Raw genomic sequence first — 24,641 nt, 5'->3', positions numbered from 1 at the left:
TCTCATTTTATAGCTTGACGTGATTATTTTGGATGGTGCAATAATAGAGAACTGAGAATACACTTTCTAGGGGAATGGTCATGATAAAGAACAGTTAATTTAAATATCTGAAGTCATGCTAGATTCATCATTCAGGAATGTAGCACAGGGAGATTTCCTTGCCTGCCACGTGGCATCTGAAATCAGATGATCTCACCTCCTTCCCACCCATCTCCAAGGCTGGGATTCAACCAGCTTCCAGAGGAAGAGACGGAATGAAATCAGATGGTTTTATCTATCCAACTCCAATCTCTTTCTTACTTCAGATTCGCAGTAACAACTCTTTTCTCCTGGGTAATACAGGTAGTCTTCAACTTACAATCACAATTAAACCCAAAATTTCTGTTGTTAAGTGAAACATTTGTTAAGTGAGTTTTGCCCCATTTTATAACCTTTCATGTCCCAGTTGTTAAGTGAATCACTGCAATTGATAAGTTAGTAATGTGGTTGTTAAGTGAATCTGGCTTCCTTATTGACTTTGCTTGTGAAAAGGTTTTCAAAAGGTGATACTATGAACCATAGTATGAGTATGAGTCATGAGTATGAACCAATTGCCAGGCATCTGAATTTTGATCACATGATCATGGGGATGCTACAAAGGTTGTAACTGTGAAAAATGGTTCATAAGTTCTATTTTTCAGTGCTGTTCTAACTTTGAATAGTCACTAAATGAACTGTTATAAGTTGAGGACTACCTGTGTTCTTAACTGGGGATTCATTGCCTCCTCTGTTTCCAAAAATCCCTTCGCCCAAGCATGCCAACATTCCATTTTCATAACAAGTAGCCGAGATCACAATGCTGATAACGTTCTTTCCATGCATTGCTTCCTCCTGGTGTGCTGGGTTTCTAGCCTAATTTTTTTTCTTTCTTTCCTGCATACCTGCAATATATGACTTATTTGCAATTCTTTAATTATTAGAGTTATAAATTAGCGGAAGAAAATCCAGTAGTTAAGATCTGTGTCCCAATGGTATGATGAGGAATTTTCAATGTATGTGGTTTGTTCAGACCACATTTCTAACCAAGAGCCTGGGGATTTCTAACCCCAGAGCCCGGAAGAGCAAAAACACATGGCTAATCCATTATGTTTGGAAATTCCATTAAACCACCTCATTTGGGATAGCCATGCTCCCTCGGAAGCAGAACTTCTAAAAGTAATTCAAGTGATAATTATGATATACAACCAAAATAGTGCTGCTATATTATAGTGTGTATGTATATTAGCATGCTTGGGAAAAAGCCAAAAATATTATCTGGAAGAAAAATGTCCTGAGAAGACAAGCATCTCCGATACAGTTAATCCAAATGGATTAGTGAGGAATTAGTACACTGAAAGGCTTAGAATATTAACAAACGAGGAACGAAAAATGAAAACTGGGAAAAAGTTAAAATTAAATGTAGAATCTTGGCTAGAACTCTGAATAGCAGAAATCCACACTGCTGCACTTTGCTGTAAATTCCACTTATCCCACCTAAATATCAGGATGCTGAAGGCAAACTTGAAGGAAAGATTGTATTCCACTTTTCCAGGAGAGATATGGCTGGCCCATCTATTTATTTTATTTATTTATTTGGTTAGTCAAACATGTACAAGATAACAGGTATAAGTATAAACATGGACAAAGACAATAATATAATTATATAAAATAATAATATAAGTATAAACATGGATATGAACAAAGGAAACAAGTACAAATAAATGGGGACAGTAGGACAGGGACAGAAGGCATGCTGGTGTGTTTATGCATGCTCCCTACGGACCTTCTAGGGGTGAGGTCCATGGTAGACAGTTGAAGGTTGAAGCTGGGGTGTGTGTGTGTGTGTGTGTGAGGATGTAACAACGAGTCAGGTAGAGCATTCAAGGCGTTGACTACTCTGTTGCTGAAGTCATATTTTCTGCAATCGAGTTTGGAGCAGTTTACTTGTTTGTATCTATTATTTGTCTGCGTATAAAGAATGTCTTTTCATGTTCTTATACCACTTGAAATAATGGAATGGGACCTCATAGCCAGGGACACCTCCCATATGCCTGCAACTTCACCTACTTTTTCCATTTATTTGTTCTAGTCCACAGAATAATTTCCTCTATTACTCAACTGCTGAACAGGGAGAAGAGTTGTTGGAGGAGATGACGTTTTAAGTTCCTGTTTCTGCAGTCTCCCTTCCCTCCTTTGCTTGCTGTGCTAACGGGCAGAAAACAGTTTGCTGCACTTTTGAGCTGAATGTAAAAGGTGACACTAGTCATCAATATCATGTGACATCCAGAAGGTTATCCATGAAGGTAAGACTGAAATGTTCCCCTATTTTTGTATTACATCTTGAGATATAAAAATGCAATAACCATTTCTATAATTCTTTCACAACATTAATTCAAACATACTATCTGAGTTCAGGTATTCAATTGCCACAATTGTGTTAATCAATTTTCAACGAAAAAAACCTTGCAATTTCCTGGGTTGGCATCACATGCTAGGCTACAAAATCAAATCGCTGCCCTAGAGTTTTACAATAGCCTTGTTATAATGTAATAAGTGCATAGATAAAAGGACTGTTCCTCTTCTTTTTTTAAAAAAATCACATATTAAACAGACTGTATGACCTGGCGGCCTTTTAAAACATAATTCAGGTCTTTATGTTGTACCGCAACCGTTCCTTCTTACTGAAAATCAAGTATGTTCTTCCCAACGGAAAAATAGACAAGAAATTTTTAATTTCAGTGCTTAATCTGAACCAATATTCAGCAGGTGAATAGTACCTCAGGGCATACACAGAATGCTTTCCCTCATGCCAATCTCCACATCATTCCACTTCTGGAATTAGGAATCAAACTATGACTTGGACCATCACCAGTCAGAGTCTCCAGTGTTGCATAAATCATCAAACTCATGAAAAACTCTGGGGAATTTTTATTTCTTTAACTGTCAGATATACATTAACAGGAACTGAAATGTAGTCACATATAAGGTTCTTCTACTTGCAATCATCAAAGCTAAACCCATGATCCTCTTTAGACTCTCAGAGCAAATTTATACATGAATAAGGACAGAAGAGTTTTTACTTTAAAAAAATAAACATTCTTTAGAGTCAAAGAGTAAATAGAGTTATTGCAGGTTTGTAAATGGTCCCTATAGCAACTGTGGGTGCTCTAATGGATTTACCCTACTATCTTAGGAATGTTAGTTTGTTTATTTAGCCTTTTCCCCCTGCAGGCTGGTTGTGTTGATGATATTATCTAAAAATAACATTCGGATAACCCCTGCACTTCATGGGAAGGGCAATCTGCATTCCTTTAACACGACTGCTATTCTATTCTAGCTCTGGAACAGGAAATTATTCTTCCGAAAGCAAAAGCTTGGATGATAAGAAAAGTGATGAGCCTGCCAGGAAATTGCCACAAAGCACATGGGCCACAGCCAGCTCCGTGCAGCTGCTGACTCATAGACAATGAGCAACTTGAATTTGTGGACCATAGATATAGTATACTTCCAAAAGTTGTTATTAGGAAAACCCGTAACAAAGATTTGTGTCAGTTCTCAGTTGAACAGATTAATGGGAACTCTGTTACGTCTGCCAACAGAGCACCTTAGGCAATGAACAGTATCTCTTTAAACAGGGGATAGGTTTTTGTTTTTTTGTTTTTACACCATAGTACAAAACATGAACAAGCTACTCCCTGTTCTTAAAATAGCCTTCCCAAATCTGCAGGCTGTTTCTCCATGCCTAACTCTAATTCTCAGCAAATGGCTGGGAAGAGATTCAGACACAGATTTTGTCTTCAGTTTGATGGAAATTGAATTCCAGTAATAATGGAAATAACATATTTAGGAAATATAGAAAGCAATAATCTGAAATTGTGGAAAACATGTCACACAGAGGGAAAAGATTGCACCTTCTCCTCTGACTGACACTCATGATCCTGATTTTAATTTATCTTATCACCCATGTGAATCAGAAAAATCATCTGACTCTCATCGGGCTTAATTTTTGTTTGAGGGCAAGACAAGAAGCAACGGATGGAAACTAATCAAGGAGTCAAGCAATCTAGAACTAAGAAGAAATTTCCCAACAGTTAGAACAATTAATCAGTGAACATTGGAAGTTTTAAAGAAGATGTTGGATAACCATTTCTCTGAAGCAGTGTAGGGTTTCCTGCCTGAGCAGGGGGTTGGACTAGAAGACCTTCAAAGTCCCTTCCAACTATCCTATCTGATCCGATCCTATTCTATTCCAGAGCTAATTAGAGGACCTTTACAATATGCATATGATTTAGAGTACTTAATATAATTCCCGGAAATCCCAAGATATTTTTTGTACTGAGGTTCAATCATTTACATGCGGAGAAGAGTTGGTTGGATATGAAGTATGTTCTATTTGCATCTGCTTTGGTTTATCCAAGCTAATTCAGATGAAAGATTAGAATTTCCTACTGCTTGGAAACCATAGCTGACATTCGTGGCATCATTGCGACTTCTCTTGCTTCTATTGCAATCTTTTTGTACTCTCCTCTTAGTACTAAAGACTAAATTGACAGTGAATATTCCTGATTATCCTTAACTCTCATGCCAATTCTGCAGACTAGACCAATGGATGAAATATTTTTAATATAAAACCGCCTTCTCTTTATACACTCTGTAATCTGTAATAGTATGTTTCTTCCAAGAGAATTTAAAAGGAAAGATGGGGTGAAAACAAACCACACCCACAAGCTCTACCATGAAGGCCAGGAGCATTGGACACCCTTTGCCAAATGGATTTCCTCTTGAAGAAGAAATTCAGCCTCTCTCTTGCTATCTCTACAGTGAGGGTTCTCTCGCTTGTGAGATTTTCTTTACTGTGCAAAGGCTTGCTTTAAGGCTGCAGGCTCCCAGGGAGGGGGGCAGGGGGAAATGCTACCCATCTGTCCCCTTCCAAAGCAACCTTGCAGGTTTTCAAGATCATCCGGAGAGGCATTTTTTAAAAAGAAAAACCCTGCAGGCACCCAGCGACAGGGGCCAGGAGTGGTACCAGCATTCCGGAAGTTAATTACTTTCGGGTTCACCGACGATCCGGTTCGTGCGAACCGGTGCGAACCGGGAGGAACCCACCCCTGCACTGAATGCTTTTGTACTGGAGACAAATTCCTTGTGTGTCTAATCACACATGGCCAAATAAAGAATTAAATTCAATAAAGTATTCCATTCAAGAGTCACTGAAACTGGAGACCAAAAACGGAAGCAGAGTACATGATTGCCATACGAGTGTAATAAAGGACTCTTTACTCCACCAGCCCATGTGTCACACGTAGGCCACGCCCATCCCGGCTCCGCAAAGGCAAAAGTCATGATACATCGTGATACGTCATGTGACACAATTGAGTTTGACACACGTGCCTCCAAGCCATTACTCCCTAGCTTAACAGAGCAGAATGTTTCTCACCTATTTTATCTTTAAGGGTTCTGAACTTTCTCCAGCAAGTTAGGGGGAAAAAAGGTATATAGGACAATATACTTGTTATGCCAAAGTTATAGCAGAACAGATGTTGTAAAAAGGCAGAAGCTGAAAACAATAGTCTTGAAATAGACATAGTCTTATATCTTATCTATTTCATGTAACTAGTCACTTGTAATCTGTGCTGGCATGTTTTTTTTCTAGACAATGAATTGATCATTTTGAGACATGCTGATTGTGTCCATGGATAACAAATTATAGCTCTGTCCATGACGGCAATTGAACTAGCTTGTTTCTTAGAACAATTCACAGAAAGAATTCATTAATGTTCATAAGATGTTCAAAAACCCACAAGTAAAATCACAGTGCCTGGATTCACATATGGTGGTTTGTTTCATTTTAACTTACACAATGTATGAGCTGAACTAAGGTACTCTCAGAATCATTAAGGAAATATGCTCTAAAATAAAAAGGAATATCAGCTCACTTCACAGGAGCAGTGGTGCTGTGACTCTCCCAGTGGTGGGATTCCAATTTTTTTTTACTACCAGTTCTGTGGGCGTGGCTCTGTGGCCGTGGCTTTGTGGGCGTGGCAGGGAAGGATACTGTAAAATATCCCATTCCCACCCCACTCCAGGGGAAGGATACTGCAAAATCTCCATTTCCTCCTGATCAGCTGGGACTCGGGAAGCAGAGAATAGATGGGGGTGGGGCCAGTCAGAGGTGATATTTACCTGTTCCCCCAAGCTACTCAAAATTTCTGCTATGGGTTCTCCAGAACTAGACAGAACCTGCTGAATACCACCTCTGCTCTCTTGGCACCCAATTCATGCATAATGGAAGGGTGAATTTCCCATGATGACTTGACAGCAACTTGAATTGAGCTGAATCCCTTGTGTCTTCAGGGATAAAACCATACTGTTTCCTTGGCAATAACATGATAGTGATTTGTCATATAGCATTGACTGCACTTTTGGACATGAGTCACATTTAACAATTAAGTAGACATCGTAAGTGGAGAGCTGTGTTAATTTATGATAGCAAAAAAAATATCAAAAGCCTCTTTTCGGCTCACAATTTTATTAATAGCGTTCATGAGCTGCAGCATTAGCTTCATTCAAAGCATAGAAGGGTTAGATTGATTTATAGATTAAATTGGGGCAGGGGTGGGAAATAGAGGAGGACAGGTTGGTTAAGAAGGTGCAAGTAACAGGTGAGACAGATTGCAAGTACCTTAGTAATTAGTAGTTATAATGCATCTGGTGAAATTGCAAAATCATATGCCTTCTGATAAAATGTGTTGACTGGAAAAGGTACTACTAAATTCCTGAATTTTTTTACCATCAGGTAATATGGCTACTTATCGTGCTCCATATGGGATTAGAAACTACATTAATGCCAATCTCTGCATTTATGTTTAAACCAAAGAAACGTTAGAAGTGTTCTTAACAGAAAAATATTTAATTATTTTTGGCCCACTATGTAAAGTTTTACATAACAAAAGGTTAAACATTTATAGGGCTCCAGTGGGGCACAAGAAGCTGAAAGAAATTGAGAAAACCTCAATAACTATGTAAGGCAGTAGAGGAAGATCTGCAGATAGTTTCTTTGTCAAAACATTTGCACATCTGCAAGGGCTTGTCTCTCACACCAGGGGTCACTTCCACCCTTGTCTGATCCACCAGAAGTTGTTAGTAACCCTGTCCCACTCACTTCAGAGCCAAACTCATATGTTGCTGGGAGACTCTGTGGTGGGGGGAATGGAAGCAGCATACATTCTCACCAATCCCAGCGGGTCGGATTATAAATCAGTCAAGTCTAGTGTTAAAAATCAAAGGGCAAGAGGAACTCAGCCATCTCCCCAGAAAATTGACTGAGTTTTTTGTTTCCTTGTTTCCCTTGTGAGAATCTCATTTCCAGTGTAATTCAGTTCCATCTTTTAAAGACATTTTCTCCTTAAAGCAAGAGTGTTGACTATTGACTGGATGCTCTGGGACCATATGTTTGTTTATAGTTTTATAGTTTATAGTTTATTTATTTGTATGCCGCCCTTTTCCCTGGAGGGACTCAGGGCGGCTCACAATCAAAAGGAAGGGGGGGACAGACTTTTACATATAAGACAGTACATGATTAAAACGCAACATTCATACCATTCGGGCGGGTTACAATCTTTAGCCCCAGGCCTGACGGGATAGCCAGATTCTAAGGGCTGTGCGGAAGGTCTGGAGGGTGGTGAGGGTACGAAGCTCCACGGGGAGATCGTTCCATTGGGTCGGGGCTACCACCGAGAAGGCTCTCCTCCGCGTGGTGGCCAGTCAGCATTGGCCAGCGGATGGAACTCGGAGGAGGCCTAAACGATGAGATCTAATGGGTCGTGTGGAGGTGATCGGCAGTAGGCGGTCTCTCAAGTACCCAGATCCACTACCATGAAGGGCTTTATAGGTGGCAAGTAGCATCTTGAAGCGTATCCGGAGATCGACAGGTAGCCAGCGCAGCTCATGGAGGATAGGTGTTACGTGGGTGAAGCGAGGTGCACCCACGATCGCTCGCGCGGCTGCATTCTGGACTAGCTGAAGTCGCCGAATACTCCTCAAGGGCAGCCCCATGTAGAGCACATTGCAGTACTCCAGCCTAGAGGTCACAAGGGCCCGAGTGACTGTTGTGAGAGCCTCCCGGTTCAGGTAGGGGCGCAACTGGTGCACCAGGCGAACCTGGGCAAATGCCCCCCTGGTCACAGCTGACAAATGGTGTTTGAAAGTCAGCTGTGGGTCCAGGAGGATTCCCAAGTTGCGGACCCTGTCTGAGGGGTATAATGTTTGACCCCCCAGCCTGAGAGATGGAATATTTGCCAAATTGGCGGGAGGGAAACACAACAGCCACTCGGTCTTATCCGGGTTGAGCACAAGTTTGTTAGCCCTCATCCAGTCCCTAACAGCTTCAAGTCCCTGGTTCATCACGTCCACCGCTTCATTGAGTTGGCACGGGGCGGACAGATACAACTGGGTATCGTCCGCGTACTGGTGGTATTTTATCCCGTGCCGCCGAATGATCTCGCCCAGCGGTTTCATGTAGATGTTGAAAAGTAGGGGAGACAGGACCGAACCCTGCAGCACCCCATATGTTAGGGGCCTAGGGTTCGATCTCTGCCCCCCAACTAACACCGACTGTGACCTGTCCGAGAGGTAAGAGGAGAACCACTGCAAAACAGTGCCTCCCACCCCCACCTCTCGCAGTCGTCGCAGAACGATACCATGGTCGATGGTATCGAAAGCCGCTGAGAGGTCAAGGAGAACCAGGATGGAGGCGTGGCCTCGATCCCTGGCCCTCCAGAGGTCATCGGTCAATGCGACCAAAGCGGTTTCTGTGCTGTAGCCAGGTCTGAAGCCGGACTGGAATGGGTCAAGATAGCTGGCTTCCTCCAAGGCCCGCTGGAGCTGAAAGGCCACCACCTTCTCAACAACCTTCCCCACAAAGGGGAGGTTGGAGACTGGACGGTAATTGTTAAGAACGGCTGGATCCAAAGATGGTTTCTTCAGGAGGGGTCTCACCACCGCTGCTTTGAGTGCGGGGGGAAAGACCCCCTCCCGAAGGGAGGCGGTAACAACCGCCTGGATCCAGCCCCGTGTCACCTCCCTGCTGTTGACAACCAGCCAGGAGGGGCACGGGTCCAGTACACATGTGGAGGCACTCACAGCTCTCATGGCCTTGTCCACGTCCCCAGGGGCAACATCCTGAAACTCAACCCAGCGATGGTCTACCAGATTATCCCCTTGTGCCTCGGCTGGATCTGCAGAATCGGAGTCCAACTCCGACCGAAACCGAGCAACTTTGTCCGCCAAGAACTGGACGTACTCTTCAGCCCTACCCTGCAAGGGGTCCCCCGTATCCCTCCTATTTAGGAGGGAACGGGTTATCCTAAACAGGGCGGCTGGGCGGGACTCGGCGGAGGCAATCAAGGTGGCAATATAAGATCTTTTTGCCGTCCTAATTGCCCTGATGTAATCCTTGATGCACGATGTTAAAAGTGCTCGGCTCGATTCGGATTTGTTGGATCTCCACGAGTGCTCTAGGCGTCTCTTCCGGCGCTTCCTCTCCTGGAGTTCCTCGGTAAACCAAGGGGGTCTCCTGGATCCACTGCCTCGGAGCGGCCGTAGTGGCCGTTTGTTGCTGTAAGATTTGTGAAGGACAACAGCATTGATAGTGTAACTTACACATAATGCTTTTCCTGTCCAATTTTTAGAAGAGCTATAGGGGCAAATGCACTACAGGATTAAGAGATTTGATTTGATATCCTGTTGTACACTAAATTTATTATCCTAGGCCAGTGATGGCTAACCTTTTCTGGACCAAGTGCCCAAAGCATGTGCAAATGTGCGCTTGCGCTCCTGAACTCCCAAAATGCAATGCGCGCCCCCCCACGCATGTGCATGCAGCCCCCTGCAAGCGTACGCAGTCCCCTGGAAGTGCCCCATGCCCTATGCATGCATGCGTGCCCCGCACGCAGCCCCCCGCACATGTGGGGCAGAGACCCGAAGACCAGCTGGCCAGCATGAGGCACGCGCACATGCACAGAAGAGTTGAACTGGAGCAACAGCTCGTGTGCCCACAGAGAGGGCACTGCGTGCCACCTCTTGCACATGTGCCATAGGTTCACCATCACAGTCCTAGGCTCTCTGCATTGGCAGAGAAGCTAATATATTTTATATTTATATCCCCAGAAACAGAACACTATTTCTAAGCCCATCATATGACATAGCATACTACCACCCTAGAAGTCTTTGGTTGCAAGTATCAACTTCCATCATCTCCAGCCAGCATGATCTTGGCCAACAAAATTTATAAGAACCGTAGCCTAATCCTGCCCTACAGATCTGTACTTTCTTTCTAGCTGGCCCTAAAAAATGGAACATGACTTCAAATTAGCTGGCAAGGATTTTTTTTTTTCCCTAATAAAATTATGGCCTTTAAATGTGACTGATAATTGATTAATACTTCAGTGCTGGCTCTTGTGATTTATTTAATGTATAATATTTTATTTGACTGGCCGGTCTTCTTTCTGTTGAAGAGCAATTGAAGTATTTGATTACAATAAACCCCAAACCTGTTTCTCGTGTCCTTTCCAAAGCACTCAGCAATGCTCAACAACAGGACCAACTGTTGGTATCACGCTACTCCCATTTTTATTAAACTGGTAGTTTAAAAAAATCAATGTGTCCTCAATTTGTTCTTTTACATTTAGAAACACTATATTGTCCTGCCAAAGTATATTCACTTATCTTCAGATAAGCATTCGCTTACTTATGCAGTGACAAAATGCTGAATCTATACAAAATGAGACAGAGTTGGAGTTTCTGGGAAACTTCAATCCCTGTGGAATTAAACAGACTGTACAAACATTTCAGATCTTGTTTATTTAACTCTGGGAAGGGGGGGTGTAAACTGGAAAGGTTGAATCAGAAAGAGGTAATAAAGCTGCAGGGTGGTAGTTGCTCCCCGGTATCAGTATGGATATTTTAAAAACTATTTATAATAGAAACAAATTGAACTTTAAGAAACAACATTTTTGAAAAGTATACATATGAGATATCCTGGAACTAAAGTGGGCCACTTCTGGACCCATTTACAATTAGAGAGTAGTCTAATAATGTATTTTAGCATAAAAGTATTTAAAGTGCTCACTTTATCAGATACAAGGAGTAGCTAAAATGATATAGGATTTAACTTGATACAATTGACAAACATGCCAGAGTTTGCATAAACGAATTAATAGGTAAACCCAAGTTTGACATCAGAACTCAGAACAAAGATAAAATACTAGCAAAGCATTTTAATCTCTCCAGATGCTCCATTACAGATCTCAGAACAACTATAATGGAACAAAAAAACTTCACCAATAATATTCAACAATAGGCTGCTGAACTCCTATACATGAAATGGTTTAGGCTTTCTTAGAAAATCTGGACAAACACAGAAAGTTTTAACAATTAAATTACAATTGTTAATTGATAAGGTATTTACAATCTGATTCACCAATAACTCGCATAGGCATAACCACACTGTCTTCTTCCTCCTTTACCCCTCTATCATTCCAGTTTAAATTCTACTTCTTTTTAGCTATTCATTTCTGCTGTGGTTCACAAAAGCTGATGCCTTTTAATAAAATTGGTTTGCCTGAAAAGATGGCATCAGACTTCTGATTTTGGCTACCACAAACCAACATGGCTCTTGTCCTGTGATCTTTACAATTATCTAATTCTACTTTTCTCTCTCCTTGTTGCAGATAATATTATTCCAATTTTTCTGTTCCCTCACAATTTTAAAAAATATCTGCATTACGATATTGTGTAAAATCTTCAAATTCGTACCATCGTATTTTCTAAATCTTTTTTTTTCTTTTGTTAAATTGCCAAGATTTTCCACATTTTAGATTCAATACTTCCTCCTAATTGCCAGGGTCATGACATTAATTCCTTCTTAGTCGTCTTTGTGAGCTGTCTTGTGTTGTATAGATGTGCTCATCCAATTGTAGTTTCCTGCTACTTCCACATTCTAAGGTATTTGTATCAATTGGGAAACTCCTGATGGTCGCATAAGGCTATTTTTGGATCACCAACTTTTTTCAAATGAGGGCATGAATTAATACTGGTTTCTTCTTTCCCTGCTGCAGTAGTAGTTATATTGCCAGTATATGTTCATTTTTCATAAAAATGCATCTATAACTAGTTATACAGATGCATCAACTTTGTTCCCTGTAACATAACAAAACAGTAAAACATAATATCAAAAAGCGCAATCTTACTACCATCCAATTTAAAATCACACTTATATAAGCCCCAGTCATCTGAGGGGTCCATATGATTTAAAATAACCATTAAAACATCATTAAATGCTTAATATCTTGCTGCATAAAAGTAATACTTAAAGCAGATTAACCCATAAGAAAGCCCATAAGAAAGAAACTTTTTTAATACTAGTATCTTTTTAAAATCTGACAGCTCAAACACAAGCCATAGAACTGATGGAACCTGATTCCAAAGAACTGGCACAAGATGAGAAAAAGCACAATGAGATTAATATAAGAAAGACTGCCCCCCCCCCCGCCCCAACTAGACAATTGGGTCAATTGAGAACAAGCACTATTCCACTTGTACAACACCCAGTGAGTGAACACCAACAAATTAAAACTGATACTATTTGTGAATACCCAGCCAGCGTATGATTTGGCAAAAAAACAAAACCTCCCATTCTTGCTGTGCAGTAGCATCCCACCTAGTATCATGATGTACAGCATAACTGTTTTCTTCTGAACTTGCCCTATACAGGGAGGTGGGGGGAGATCATATCTTTTTCTGTGGGTTAAAATGAGAAACAATAACACTCAATGTTTGTAACCACAGCCGAACTGACCTTTGTCTGGTCTACTGAAAATGATGCTTAGAATGGAAAAGAACCAAACACAGAACACTGTAAAATATTCAAAGCAAACCACAACAACTGTTATGAAGGAGATTAAGCAGTTTCTAAGAAAAGGCCAGCACTTAGAGCTTCCTTCAGATTACCCAGGAAAGTCTAAACTTCTGATAAAAGGTAAAGGTTCCCCTCACACATATGTGCTAGTCGTTCCCTACTCTAGGGGGCGGAGCTCATCTCTGTTTCAAAGCCGAAGAGCCAACGCTGTCCGAAGATGCCTCCATGGTCATGTGGCTGGCATGACTGAATGCTGAAGGTGCACGGAACGCTGTTACCTTCCAAAGGTGATTACTATTTTTCTACTTGCATTTTTATCTGCTTTCAAACTGCTAGGTTGGCAGAAGCTGGGATAAGTAATGGCAGCTCATTCTGTTACATGGCATTAGGGATTTGAACTGCTGAACTACCGACCTGATCAATAAGCTCAGCGTCTTAGCCAGTGAGCCACTTACCTCTGATATTAGATGCTAATTTAATAGGGGGGGGATTCCAATAGGGTGGAAGTGGAAGATCAAAGAGATGACTAACTCATATGGACTATATTTCATCACTACACATAATTCAATAGGTTTGACCAAACAAAATAATCACAATTCCAGTAAATATAAATGTTATAACTGGAATTGTGTAAACGTGGGAAAGAAAAAAGAGAAAGGAAAAGGAAAAAAGCAGTGGTGGGTTTCAATTTATTTTACTTCCGATTTGCTTGTGTGCACATGTGCCTCCCACCACCGCCACTACTGGTTCGCCTGATATGGGACAAACTGGCAGAAACCCACCTCTGAAAAGAAGGCCGATTGTCAATTTGTCAGGAAACTGGCTAAATGTAGCTGAGGGTTTAAAGAAAGAAGCTCTAGAACTAAACACTTGGAGGGAAAACATGGATTTTTGTCCAAAATAGAAGCAAACCAAATGGAGACAGAAAGCCTTCACATAATAGGAATTATCCAAATTAGATTTGTCTAAATAGGACAGATGTTAATTAAGTCATGAGAACAGCAATTCCTGTGTTCAACAGCACCTGCCGTGCCAAAGCTCAGGGGTGCCACCAACAATGTGACATTTGCTGTTGTGTTTATATAACTGATGTAAATCTGGAAGTACCCAATATGTGCTTCTTCCTCCAAGTCACCGGCAGTTAATTTGTGTGTGGCCACATATATAGAGGATTATCAGTTTCCAAAGTAGAATTTCTAATTTTCATTTAGATAATAGGAATCCCTATTGTTCCCCGGGTTTCTTGATATCAATGACAAAAGCAATATATTTTTAACATACAAAACTTCAATTCATTATTAAAGTCAGAGGTATTGGGACTTTTAACAAATGGTATGTAAATGCCAATTAATGAAAAATCAATATATAATGAAGGGCCAGCTTAAACTTCACCATTAGATCTTACATTTCTGCTTAATATACCATATCTATGATAATTTTTCTACAAAACCTTCCTCTAAATACAGTCTTTACTTGGCTTCCATTTAATAAGAGGCCTTTCCCCACTGCTGAGTAGAAGTGCTATCATCCATCTCTTAGCTTGCAGAAAAGGATAACCGTGTGAAATTCCCACTGCCATGTCCGGCTCAGATTGCCTCTGTTTCAAGTCACGGGATCATCTGACCTCCTTGAGATAACGTGACAAAGCCTCTCTTTGGATGATTTGAGAGTGTTCTTGGAAGGTGCTAGATTAGAATATACAGCCCACCCACTGTGCTAAAGATAACTTAAGGTTGCTCCACTCAATGCTCTGGGGATAAAAGATGAAGAGGACAGGACTCTTACTACCAGAATCAAACCTGAGTTGATAAAACTCAATCAGGAGAGAAAACAAAAATCTTCCCAGGACAGGTTTTTGTCACGACTGGGTTCAAGTGGGGAAAAGCTCTTATTTAATTAAATCAGCTTGCTTTTCTACTGGTAGTACCTGCTATAATTATTTTCTTTCTGCCAATCCACTTACAAAACTATAATAATGTACTTAATATTTTCTTAGGCTTTCAGGAAGAAAATAGCAGGACAGCACACCTTGATAACAGATAAAACTAAGGGAGAAAAGGAGCAGGATAGAACATTTTGATTAGGGACAGAATCAATATGTAGTTCTGTCCTGCCAATATCAATACTGTACTGACAAGGTTTCTCTTTTATAGTGAGGAATGGTAGAAAGTCTTACCATTTTAGACTTTACTTTTATTGTCATTGTACATATATAAACAGTATATGACTTCTACATAGGCAGGGATCTCAAGAATTTGGGTTAAATGATCTGTAGTCCAATCTAGAATAGCAAAGTGTCTAAAGTAATACAAGGATATAAATCTTGTAATCTTTGAATCAAATAAGCCAGAATCTACTGCTTGCAATATATACCACTAACTACATAGCACATACTTCCATAATTATAAAATCCTCGATCAGGATTCATAAACTGCAATGTGAAATCCTTACCTTTCTGAGGTCATTTAACCCATACTCAATGGATGAAGTCAAAACCTCAAGGACCTGCAGATAAAATGAATAAGGCAAATATTAGCCACATGCTTTATATTTATAAAATGTACCTAAACTTTTTATTTTCTTACTTTCCAGCAGTATGAAAAGTTTATATGTGATTTCATTATGTTTTGAGTCTTTTCAGTGTATTTTGATCTTTTCAGAAATGTTGTCCATTGTTAACAGAATCACAAATTATTCAGACTGATACCTTCAGGATTGTTGGGAGACATTATCTCTGCCCACTATGCATTCTTTTTAACTGTTTGATCATTTTTTAAAGGAAGGGAAAGAAACTTGCAACTTTCATCATTCCTGAGCAATTAATATGCTGGCTTGATGGCAGCTGTACCTCAACAATCAGACATAAATTGCCCATCTCTATTTTAAGATAACATCTGCAGATTTTAATTTGCATATTCATTCATCTCCTCTAGTAAACAGAAAAAATGGAAGATGAAGATTTAATGATATACTTTATTTTCTGGTTTGTGAAAGAATATTTGAATTTCTAGGGCCTTGGTGATTTCAGAAGTGCATACTAATGATTGCATTCTGTAATTATGGACAACTCACTCTGAAGATTCTTGTAGATATCAAAAACCAAGGGAAGGAAATTGGAGATTTAAAAAATCTCTGTAAAGAGAATTGGTGTACATTGAAATAATGTGGGAAAATGTACCTTTTTGTTTCCAATAAGTGAAACTAACCGCTATTAACAACAGCAGAAAGAGACATCCAAAATAAGGAATCTGATATCATATCCTCCACACATGTAAAAACAATATGGTAAAGGCAATATCTACCTCCAAACCCAACATCAATTCCATGGCCCTTATGGCTGGTCATCTTCAACCAAAAAGGATCTTATATTGCAGAAAAATACTCCATAAAAATGGGCTTCCCAAATGACACAACTGATAATGGGAAAGATAAAGTTGTTGCATTTCTGAAATTACACAGTACAAATAGAGACTAAACATTATTAATTAAATGCCAGGTTAATAAGGAATTTCAGATTCACCAATATAATAATGTCTAATTCTCTGTGCTAGTAAAGGAAAAGACAGCCTTATATATCGAGTGTAGTTGTGAAACATTATTCAAAAATGGTTTTACTGCTTTCTTATATCAGAACTGTGCCAGTGATTTTGGGGTGGCTGCCAACAACGTTAAATTAGCAAAAAGCTAAGCAATAAGACTTATTATCTGGAAGCTATTCAGAGTAGTTGCTTAAGCCAACATTCCTGCACAAGCATCCTTCTTTCCCATCTTCAACCAGGTTCTCTATACTGCAGTGGTGATAGGATTTTAGAATTCAAGGTTCTACAATTCATGTGAACTTTTTTTAAGTTTAAAAAAAATACTAATTGCAGATAGATTGTGTTACTTGCCACACATGTAACAGAATTTTCTTTTTTTGTGGGGGCGGGGTGTTAGACACGGACAGCCAATGAGAAAAGGTAAGTAGATATGAGGTGATATGAAGAGACAGCGCCCGTAAGGTTTACGGGAGTCCCTCCAACCAGTGGTCCACTTTCACGATTCAATTCCTAAGATCATGCTAAAGAATGACACGAGGCTGCGATCTTGGGTGAAGTGGCAAATCTCTGTTCCTTCAGAGTGCCTTTTATTAGAAAAAGTTAGTTACAGCATCATCAGAAAAGGAACGTATCAAAAGGCATATATAATCACACATGACACAAGTAAACTAATAAAAAGTTCACAGCATTCTTCAAATAAACCAATAGAAAATCACATCATGGCAAAAGGTGGGCAAAAAAGGGGGGGCAGAAAATTTACAAGCTGCATGGCATTGAGAGGAGATAGAAAGTTATAAATCACAGCACAGGAGGCAAAAAGGGAGTAACTGGTTCTTGTTACATGAGGCTTGCATAGTGAGTTATGACCGTTAGGTCAGAAAAATGTCTCTGGATGTTTCTCATCCCTGTGTTTCAGATAACAGTTCAGATAACAGAAATTGTCCTTCACATAAACACCCGGGATGAATTCCAATCCTTTCTTCCTCAGAACTGTCTCCTTAACACGGCTTTGGTAAATTTCCACTAAGGTTTTAATTCAGATAACTTTATTTTATCCTTTCTTAGTTCCCTAGCTAATTCACCTAGCCTTATTAAGGACAGTCTGGTCCCTACATCTCCTCCTTTTTATTTCTTTAAAGGGGAGGCAATTACCATGGGTTGTTTCTTTCTCGTACCAATAAAAAACAATCCTTGTTTCCAATTGTGAAATATGCCTCCCAACCATCCATCGGTATCCAGCATACCTTTCCAAGTTTGTACTGGGACATGAGCAGTCTGTATCATTTTGTGAGTAATTTTCTCTATTACAGTTCCAGAATCATCTATTTGTATACAACAATTACTAAGATTAAATTTTCCACATACCCCACCCTCAGCAGCAAGCAAATAATCTAAAGCTAAACGATTTTGCATAATATATGTTCTTGACAACACACTTTCTTTTGCAAGTTTTGTTAATGTCGATGCAGTTTCATTTGTAATTATTTCTAACACAGCTTGTAATCTAATAATTCTATTAAGCATATATATATGTACGATAGCCCCATGAGCCATCTTGTGCCCATGATGCACATCTCCAATAGGGGCAAAACAATTCATCCGAATTGTCACAGTCCGGATCCTTCCCTTGACTCCATTTTTTAGGGCAAATATATTTATCCTGGTGTGTATAATATCTCTGCCAATCCATAGTACCACATGTATTGGGCCATCTAGCAATTTTACAAGGGTCAAAAATTAGCGAAGCTTTACTATCTTCGTTATCCAATCGTACATTAGTAATAAGCTGTCCGTTATCATTCCCTTGCCTCAATTTTAATATATACGATATGGCTTTTTGTGTTGGATTATAACAAGTGACTTGATTCCCCTTGGTACATGCGTTATATGTAATATTATGAAATACACATCCTGTGGTTACTGTCCCTTCACAGTAATATTTATTTTTATAAATTAATGTAGTGCCAATTTTACCTTCTGTCCTAACTGTGGTTATGCATTTTTTGCATACCTCAGCATCAATAGATTTTACCTCTCTTTTTGTAAGGTGGCGAAAACTGCCTCCTCCCATTGTTTGTTGATATTCTAAAAAGGACAGAAACCATTCACTAACCGGAGGGTAATTCATGCTTGCCCTGGAGGTTATTTCCGCTTTTATTATTTTATTAGGAAATGCAGATGGGGGCAAGAGGGGGTAAATCGTAGATAGTATGTGCACGATTACTTTTTGTGGAATATAACACAGTAACATTCCAGCCTGTGAGGTTTAAAGTTCCAGAGGCTAGAATGGGCCAGCCCTGCATGTTAGAGGCAGGGCCGTGCGTGCAAACCCAGCAATCAGACAGATTGTTAATACGGGTAAGGTTATGTATAAGAAGATGAAACTCATTTACATGCCAATCCATTGTGCGTTTGGGCCGATGATGTGGGGTGGAGGCATCCTTTGCCCCAGCAAGAACTGCCTGACATTCCCCAACCCAGATAAGCAAAAACAAAATGACCATCAATAAAGCAAAGATAATCATGTGATATGAAAATGATCTGCAGTCCAAAGGCTTGGAAACTTCCTCCAGGGGAGTGTAGGGTGGAGGGTGCTCTGCCCTGTTTTCCAGGTCAGAGACAGAGACAGCCTCAAGCTGTGGTTCCTGCTGGTTGGTCATGGTCAGGCGGCTTCTGTGTTTGTGTAGGTGGTTGTGTAGGTGGTTTGGGCAAATATGGTCTTACGTGCCGTCCTGGGATCCAAAGAACCTTGTCTTTCAGTTGGATTGCAGCGTAGTCCCTTCCCCAGGTAATCAGGTCAGCAGGTCCTCGCCACGTCAGGTCAGGCAAGCAGCGATAGTAGACAGGTGGTCGAAGAGTGTCAGCAGAAGGTGGAGCTGCGAAATGACGAGTTGCTGCTGAGGAAGGCGGCTGACTCGTGAGATTTAAAAAGTTTAATGTAGAGACAAAGATTAAGAATGTTTTGCAAAGCTGGGAGGCTAGGGGGTGCTTTCCCCTGTGTTTAATGTAGCGATCAAGGGCATGCTTAAGAGTCTGATTAGCGCGCTCGACCATTGCCTGTCCTTGGCTGTTATATGGAATGCCGAATTTGTGCACAATGTCCCATTGGTTACAAAAAGCAGCAAAGGCTGCACTGATGTAAACGGGCCCATTGTCTGTTTTTATCTCTTTTGGGCGTCCCAGCGATGCGAAGGTTCGAATGCAGTGGTTGATAACATGTTTTGTGGCTTCCCTCCTTTGTGGGGTAGCAAACAAGAAGCCAGAGAATGTATCTATGATTACATGTAGATACTTCCAAGGAGCAAAGGATGGATATTGAGTCACATCCATTTGCCAAATTTGGCAACATTCTGTCCCTCTGGGATTAACTCCCATAGGGAGGGAATGAGATCGCCGATTACAATTGGGGCATTGTTTGCTGATGCCCCTGCCGACGCAAGGCCAAATTGTTTTATGAGCGCTTTTCTGTTCTGATGAAAGTAAGAGTGGCTATCCCAAGGTGTGATAGCAGAAATTAACTTTTGCAAAAATAAGAAAAGTGAGAGTAATTGTAGTTCCAATGAGGGAGAAAGATAGGCCTCATAGATTGATTTCACAATCTGGGTTACATAGAGGCTATCCAAAATCAAGTTAAAGGGTTTATTTGGAAAAGTGGAAAAAGCCAAAATAGAGGCAGCAAGCTCCGCACGCTGAGCGGAAGTCTGTGGGGGGGTAATTTTTGTGCATTACCGACCATTCTCCTGCCAGGCACAAGCACCATAGGTTTTGCTTCCATCAGCAAAAATAGTTATGGCTTGAGGAAGTGGGAGGGGGGAATATGGAGTGTGCCATTGCAAGGGAACAGTTTTCAAAAGAGCCAATCTAAGGTCGGGAGGTGCATGGCAAGAAATCTCACCTGGCCAGTCAGCAAATAAAGTCTCCCAAGTTGATAAAGAACAAGGGACAAAAATCGTGGAAGGTTCAATTCCGGCCAACAGCTTTGTTCTAACACAGGCTTTTGTAATTAGAGCTGCAAAAAGTGCAGGTTTCTGAAAAATAGTGGACTTTGGGGTGTGAGACAAGTATACCCATTCAATAATTAATGAAAGCTAAGGGAGTGTTGTCCTGAAGACGATCCACCCAAATTTAAACAAGTGCCTCATTTACCTCTTTTAAAACTTGCTGATGTGTTTATACATTTTCTTTAGTGCCTTTGCATTTTGATGAAAATATTCATGACTTTCCCAAGGAGTTGCAAACCCGATAAAACCTTCCCTTGCGGCTTTATCTGCATTTGAATTATCTGAATACATTGTCTCTCTTTCTCCCCAAGTGTTAACAGTGCGGCGGGTTCTTTCCCACCCGCCTGCAGCGCAAACAATGGTTGTACTATTTAACATTCCTTAAGGCAAAACTTTCCATTGAAAGCGAGAAGCAGGTTTGGAATTGTTAAATTCTGGAACAGTAAAAGCAAACAGTTTGCGATCTTTTTCATGGAGTGGTATAGAAAAAAAAAGGCATCTTTTAAATCAATGACCATGAGATCGCATTCTTGGGAAATCAAATTTGGATTGGGGAGGCCGCACTGCAGCACTCCCATGGGCTGGAGAATTTTATTAACAGCCCTCAAATCATGCAAAAAACGCCATTTACCAGATTTCTTTTTTATAACAAACACAGGGGTGTTGTAAGGGCTGTGGGGTATCTCTTTCCTCTTCCTCTCTTCTCTCTCTGTTTCTCTCATCCTCTATCTCTTTGTTTCTGTTCACTTTCCCTTTCCCTCTTTTCCATTCTTCTGTCACTTTCTCCTTCTCCCTTCTCTCTCCTCTTTGTCTTTTTCTGTCTCTTTCACTCTTTTTCTTTCTTTCTCTCTCCCACTCTTTTATCACTTTCTCTTTACTCTCTACTGCCCAACCTGTCCCCATAATTTACCTAAATAGGCGCAATTCTCTTACTGGAGCCTTCGCTCACTCAAACACATACACACACACTCTCTCCCCACCTCTCCTGTTTCCCTCCAAAGAATGACCCAGAGGGAAAAGAGTGGGGGGTGCACGCAGGCAATCACAGGTCTTTGGATTTCTTCAGTTATCACTTTCTGGGGCAATGGGGACATATACATTCATACTGCAATCATTTTTTATCTTTAAAGGAAAAAATTCCTTAAGTTAACAACCAAGTTAAAATGGATTAGCTCAGGGTTTAATGATTCATTGACAAAGAGTGGGAATGGGCAGGAAACTGCAGACAGCTATCCTGCTTTTTAAGACATGTTTCTTTCTTGTCACATCCAGAGAAATATTCTGCTTTTTCAACATTTCCTAGGATATTACATTTTTTGGGGGATGGCTGGGTGTTAACTTCCTACAATCCCTCCTTTTTTCCACTCTGCATTCTCTCAACAAATTTGGAAATGATAACACACAAGCATACACACACATACCATTAAACAACTTTGCAACTTACTGTTTCTTTATATGAAAGGAATTAAAGTACATTCATACCAACTTTTACCATTGACATACATTTGCACTGCAATCAGACTGCTTGTGTAGATTAATTTCACACACAAAAATATCCCATTTCATTCATTCTTCCATGCAAAGCAATCATTACAATTATTTCAGGGAGCTGTACATAAGCCAATGAGCTCCATTTTCTATTATTAAGAAATTTCAACTTCCCTCCAGGTCTGAAAATGATTACACACACACATGCACACATACCATGAAACAAAACTTTCAGGCCTGGGGGAGGTTCTGTCACTTTAAATCTTCAAATTTCTTTCCTTGGAGAACTTATGGCTCATTCTCCAAGCAGCGGGGAAACTCAGAGAGCAGTTTAAATCCTAACTACTCTTCCCTCCCCCACAGCTTCAAGCCCAAACTTATTTATTTATTTAGCTAGCTGATCAAACATCAATTCAATTCAATTCTACATGTTATTAGATACACACCTAAGAATTTTTTTAACAGACATTACATCAAAGTAATCAAGTCCAATTACCTAGGTCTTCCCATTCAGTCAGGCTTTACCTCATTACCTGCTAAATTTCTTACTTTTGCTCGAAGTTATGCCCATTCTATCTCCTTAAGCACTAGATTGTTAATATCTGTCTCTCCCTGGGATGTTCCGTTTCTATCTTGATCTCCCAGCAGCGCTTGCATAGTTTTAAAGAGCAAGATATATAGATATTTTATTAACACATCATTTACATCTGGGTGGGGCTCGAGCTCTGCTTTCCTTTTAAAAGACAACTATTAACAGCTTTTTAACATCTGAAAAACATGAAAACAAGGTTCCCTCCCCCACAGAAAAGGCATTGTTGGGGGATTAAGGGTAAGGGAGGGGCTTGGGGAGGGTAGAAAGCTTGCAGGCAGAGTTAAAAAAGGGTAAAATCATCAGTTACTAAACAGATCAATTGCTCTGTGAAACATCTGTGAAAAAAGATTCAGGTGCTCAGGCATGAAAATGTCATCAAAGCAACAGAAGAGAAATCAGAAGAGTCAGTAAGAAAGGGAGTAGCAAGAACTCCTTGAGACATGAAATCAGATGAGGAAAGACTAAGAGTGGCATCGTAAAGGGTAATGAAATAGAGGTAGCCGGAATCACCGGAAGAAAATAGGAAGAGCCAGGCAGATTCACTTGCCAAGAGACAGAAATAAGAAGGAAGATAAGAAGCAGCCTTTTGTGTGGGGCTGGCTGAATGCCCCAGGCTTAGTTTCCCGACTGTGAGTCAGGTTGGAAAGCAGGCAGAAGCGTCTTTTAAAGGAATGTAATGCTGAGGAGCTTCAAAGGCTGAGGGTGACAAAGGCATGCATACAAGGGAAGAGGAAGCCTTGGATTCAGAGTGTGAATTTAGTGAAAAGGTTTCCAAATCTGGCGGGGGGGTGTCTGGTCCCCCCATCATGGCTTTTAAATAAGAACCTATATCTGTCCATGTTTTAATATCCAACAACCCATATGGGGAATATGATGGACAGTTTTGCCAAATATATTTCATTAATTCCTGAACCCCTTTTTTTGTAGGAAGTTCACCTCTATCCTTTAATATAATTTTGTGATCTCCAACTATTTGTCTAATTTCCTTAAGGTGAGCGATCTGCTCTTTCTCCCTTAAGGCAAGCCTCCTGCTTTTTAGATAAATCTGCCCTCATACTTACGAATTGTGCACTGGGTAAGAGATGAGGGTTGTTGGGCACGCCACGAGGCAGGAAGCCTCTGCTGCGTCGCACCTCGATGGATTCCTGTTGTAGATGAATCACGTCGGGGTCACCACTTGAAGAGACAGCGCCCGTAAAGTTTACGGGGGTCCCTCCAACCAGTGGTCCACTTTCACGATTCAATTCCTAAGATCATGCTAAAGAATGACACGAGGCTGCGATCTTGGGTGAAGTGGCAAATCTCTGTTCCTTCAGAGTGCCTTTTATTAGAAAAAGTTAGTTACAGCATCATCAGAAAAGGAACGTATCAAAAGGCATATATAATCACACATGACACAAGTAAACTAATAAAAAGTTCACAGCATTCTTCAAATAAACCAATAGAAAATCACATCATGGCAAAAGGTGGGCAAAAAAGGGGGGGCAGAAAATTTACAAGCTGCATGGCATTGAGAGGAGATAGAAAGTTATAAATCACAGCACAGGAGGCAAAAAGGGAGTAACTGGTTCTTGTTACATGAGGCTTGCATAGTGAGTTATGACCGTTAGGTCAGAAAAATGTCTCTGGATGTTTCTCATCCCTGTGTTTCAGATAACAGTTCAGATAACAGAAATTGTCCTTCACATAAACACCCGGGATGAATTCCAATCCTTTCTTCCTCAGAACTGTCTCCTTAACACGGCTTTGGTAAATTTCCACTAAGGTTTTAATTCAGATAACTTTATTTTATCCTTTCTTAGTTCCCTAGCTAATTCACCTAGCCTTATTAAGGACAGTCTGGTCCCTACAGTGATAAATTTGTATTTTGAAAGTCTTGACCTGAAAAATATAACCACGTAGAAGCAAAAGCAAGAGTAAATACTAAAAATGCTGAGCATGCAGATGCGTAAAATGGCAAATCAGGGGAGTCTAAGTGCATAATTTCCATTAGGAGGAAAAAATAAGAGAAATATAAAATTTGGCTGATGACTAAAATGAGAAAAGATTCTCTTCGTGTTCAGAGAAAATATGGTAATGAATCATAC

The 24,641-nt window shown here is 40.5% G+C and overlaps 2 protein-coding genes across 4 annotated transcripts in view; one reads left to right on the top strand and one right to left on the bottom strand.

Moving 5' to 3' along the window:
- TCTEX1D4 (Tctex1 domain containing 4) overlaps window positions 1-24,641 on the top strand; it is a 56,389-nt gene that overhangs the window by 7,661 nt on the left and 24,087 nt on the right. For both annotated transcript variants that reach the window (XR_004255452.1, XM_032217864.1), the window contains exon 2: window positions 2,148-2,321. The gene's annotated coding sequence lies outside the window, so the exon portion shown is untranslated. The remainder of the gene's footprint in view (window positions 1-2,147; window positions 2,322-24,641) is intronic.
- Window positions 1-24,641, bottom strand: part of BTBD19 (BTB domain containing 19) — a 70,166-nt gene that overhangs the window by 34,356 nt on the left and 11,169 nt on the right. For both annotated transcript variants that reach the window (XM_032217862.1, XM_032217861.1), the window contains exon 3: window positions 15,386-15,439. In XM_032217862.1, the coding sequence (XP_032073753.1) occupies window positions 15,386-15,439 (54 nt within the window). The remainder of the gene's footprint in view (window positions 1-15,385; window positions 15,440-24,641) is intronic.

Source organism: Thamnophis elegans, chromosome 5 (assembly GCF_009769535.1).
Source record: "Thamnophis elegans isolate rThaEle1 chromosome 5, rThaEle1.pri, whole genome shotgun sequence".
Classification (NCBI taxonomy): Eukaryota; Metazoa; Chordata; class Lepidosauria; order Squamata; family Colubridae; genus Thamnophis; species Thamnophis elegans.
This window is presented reverse-complemented; position numbering and strand designations above follow the sequence as displayed.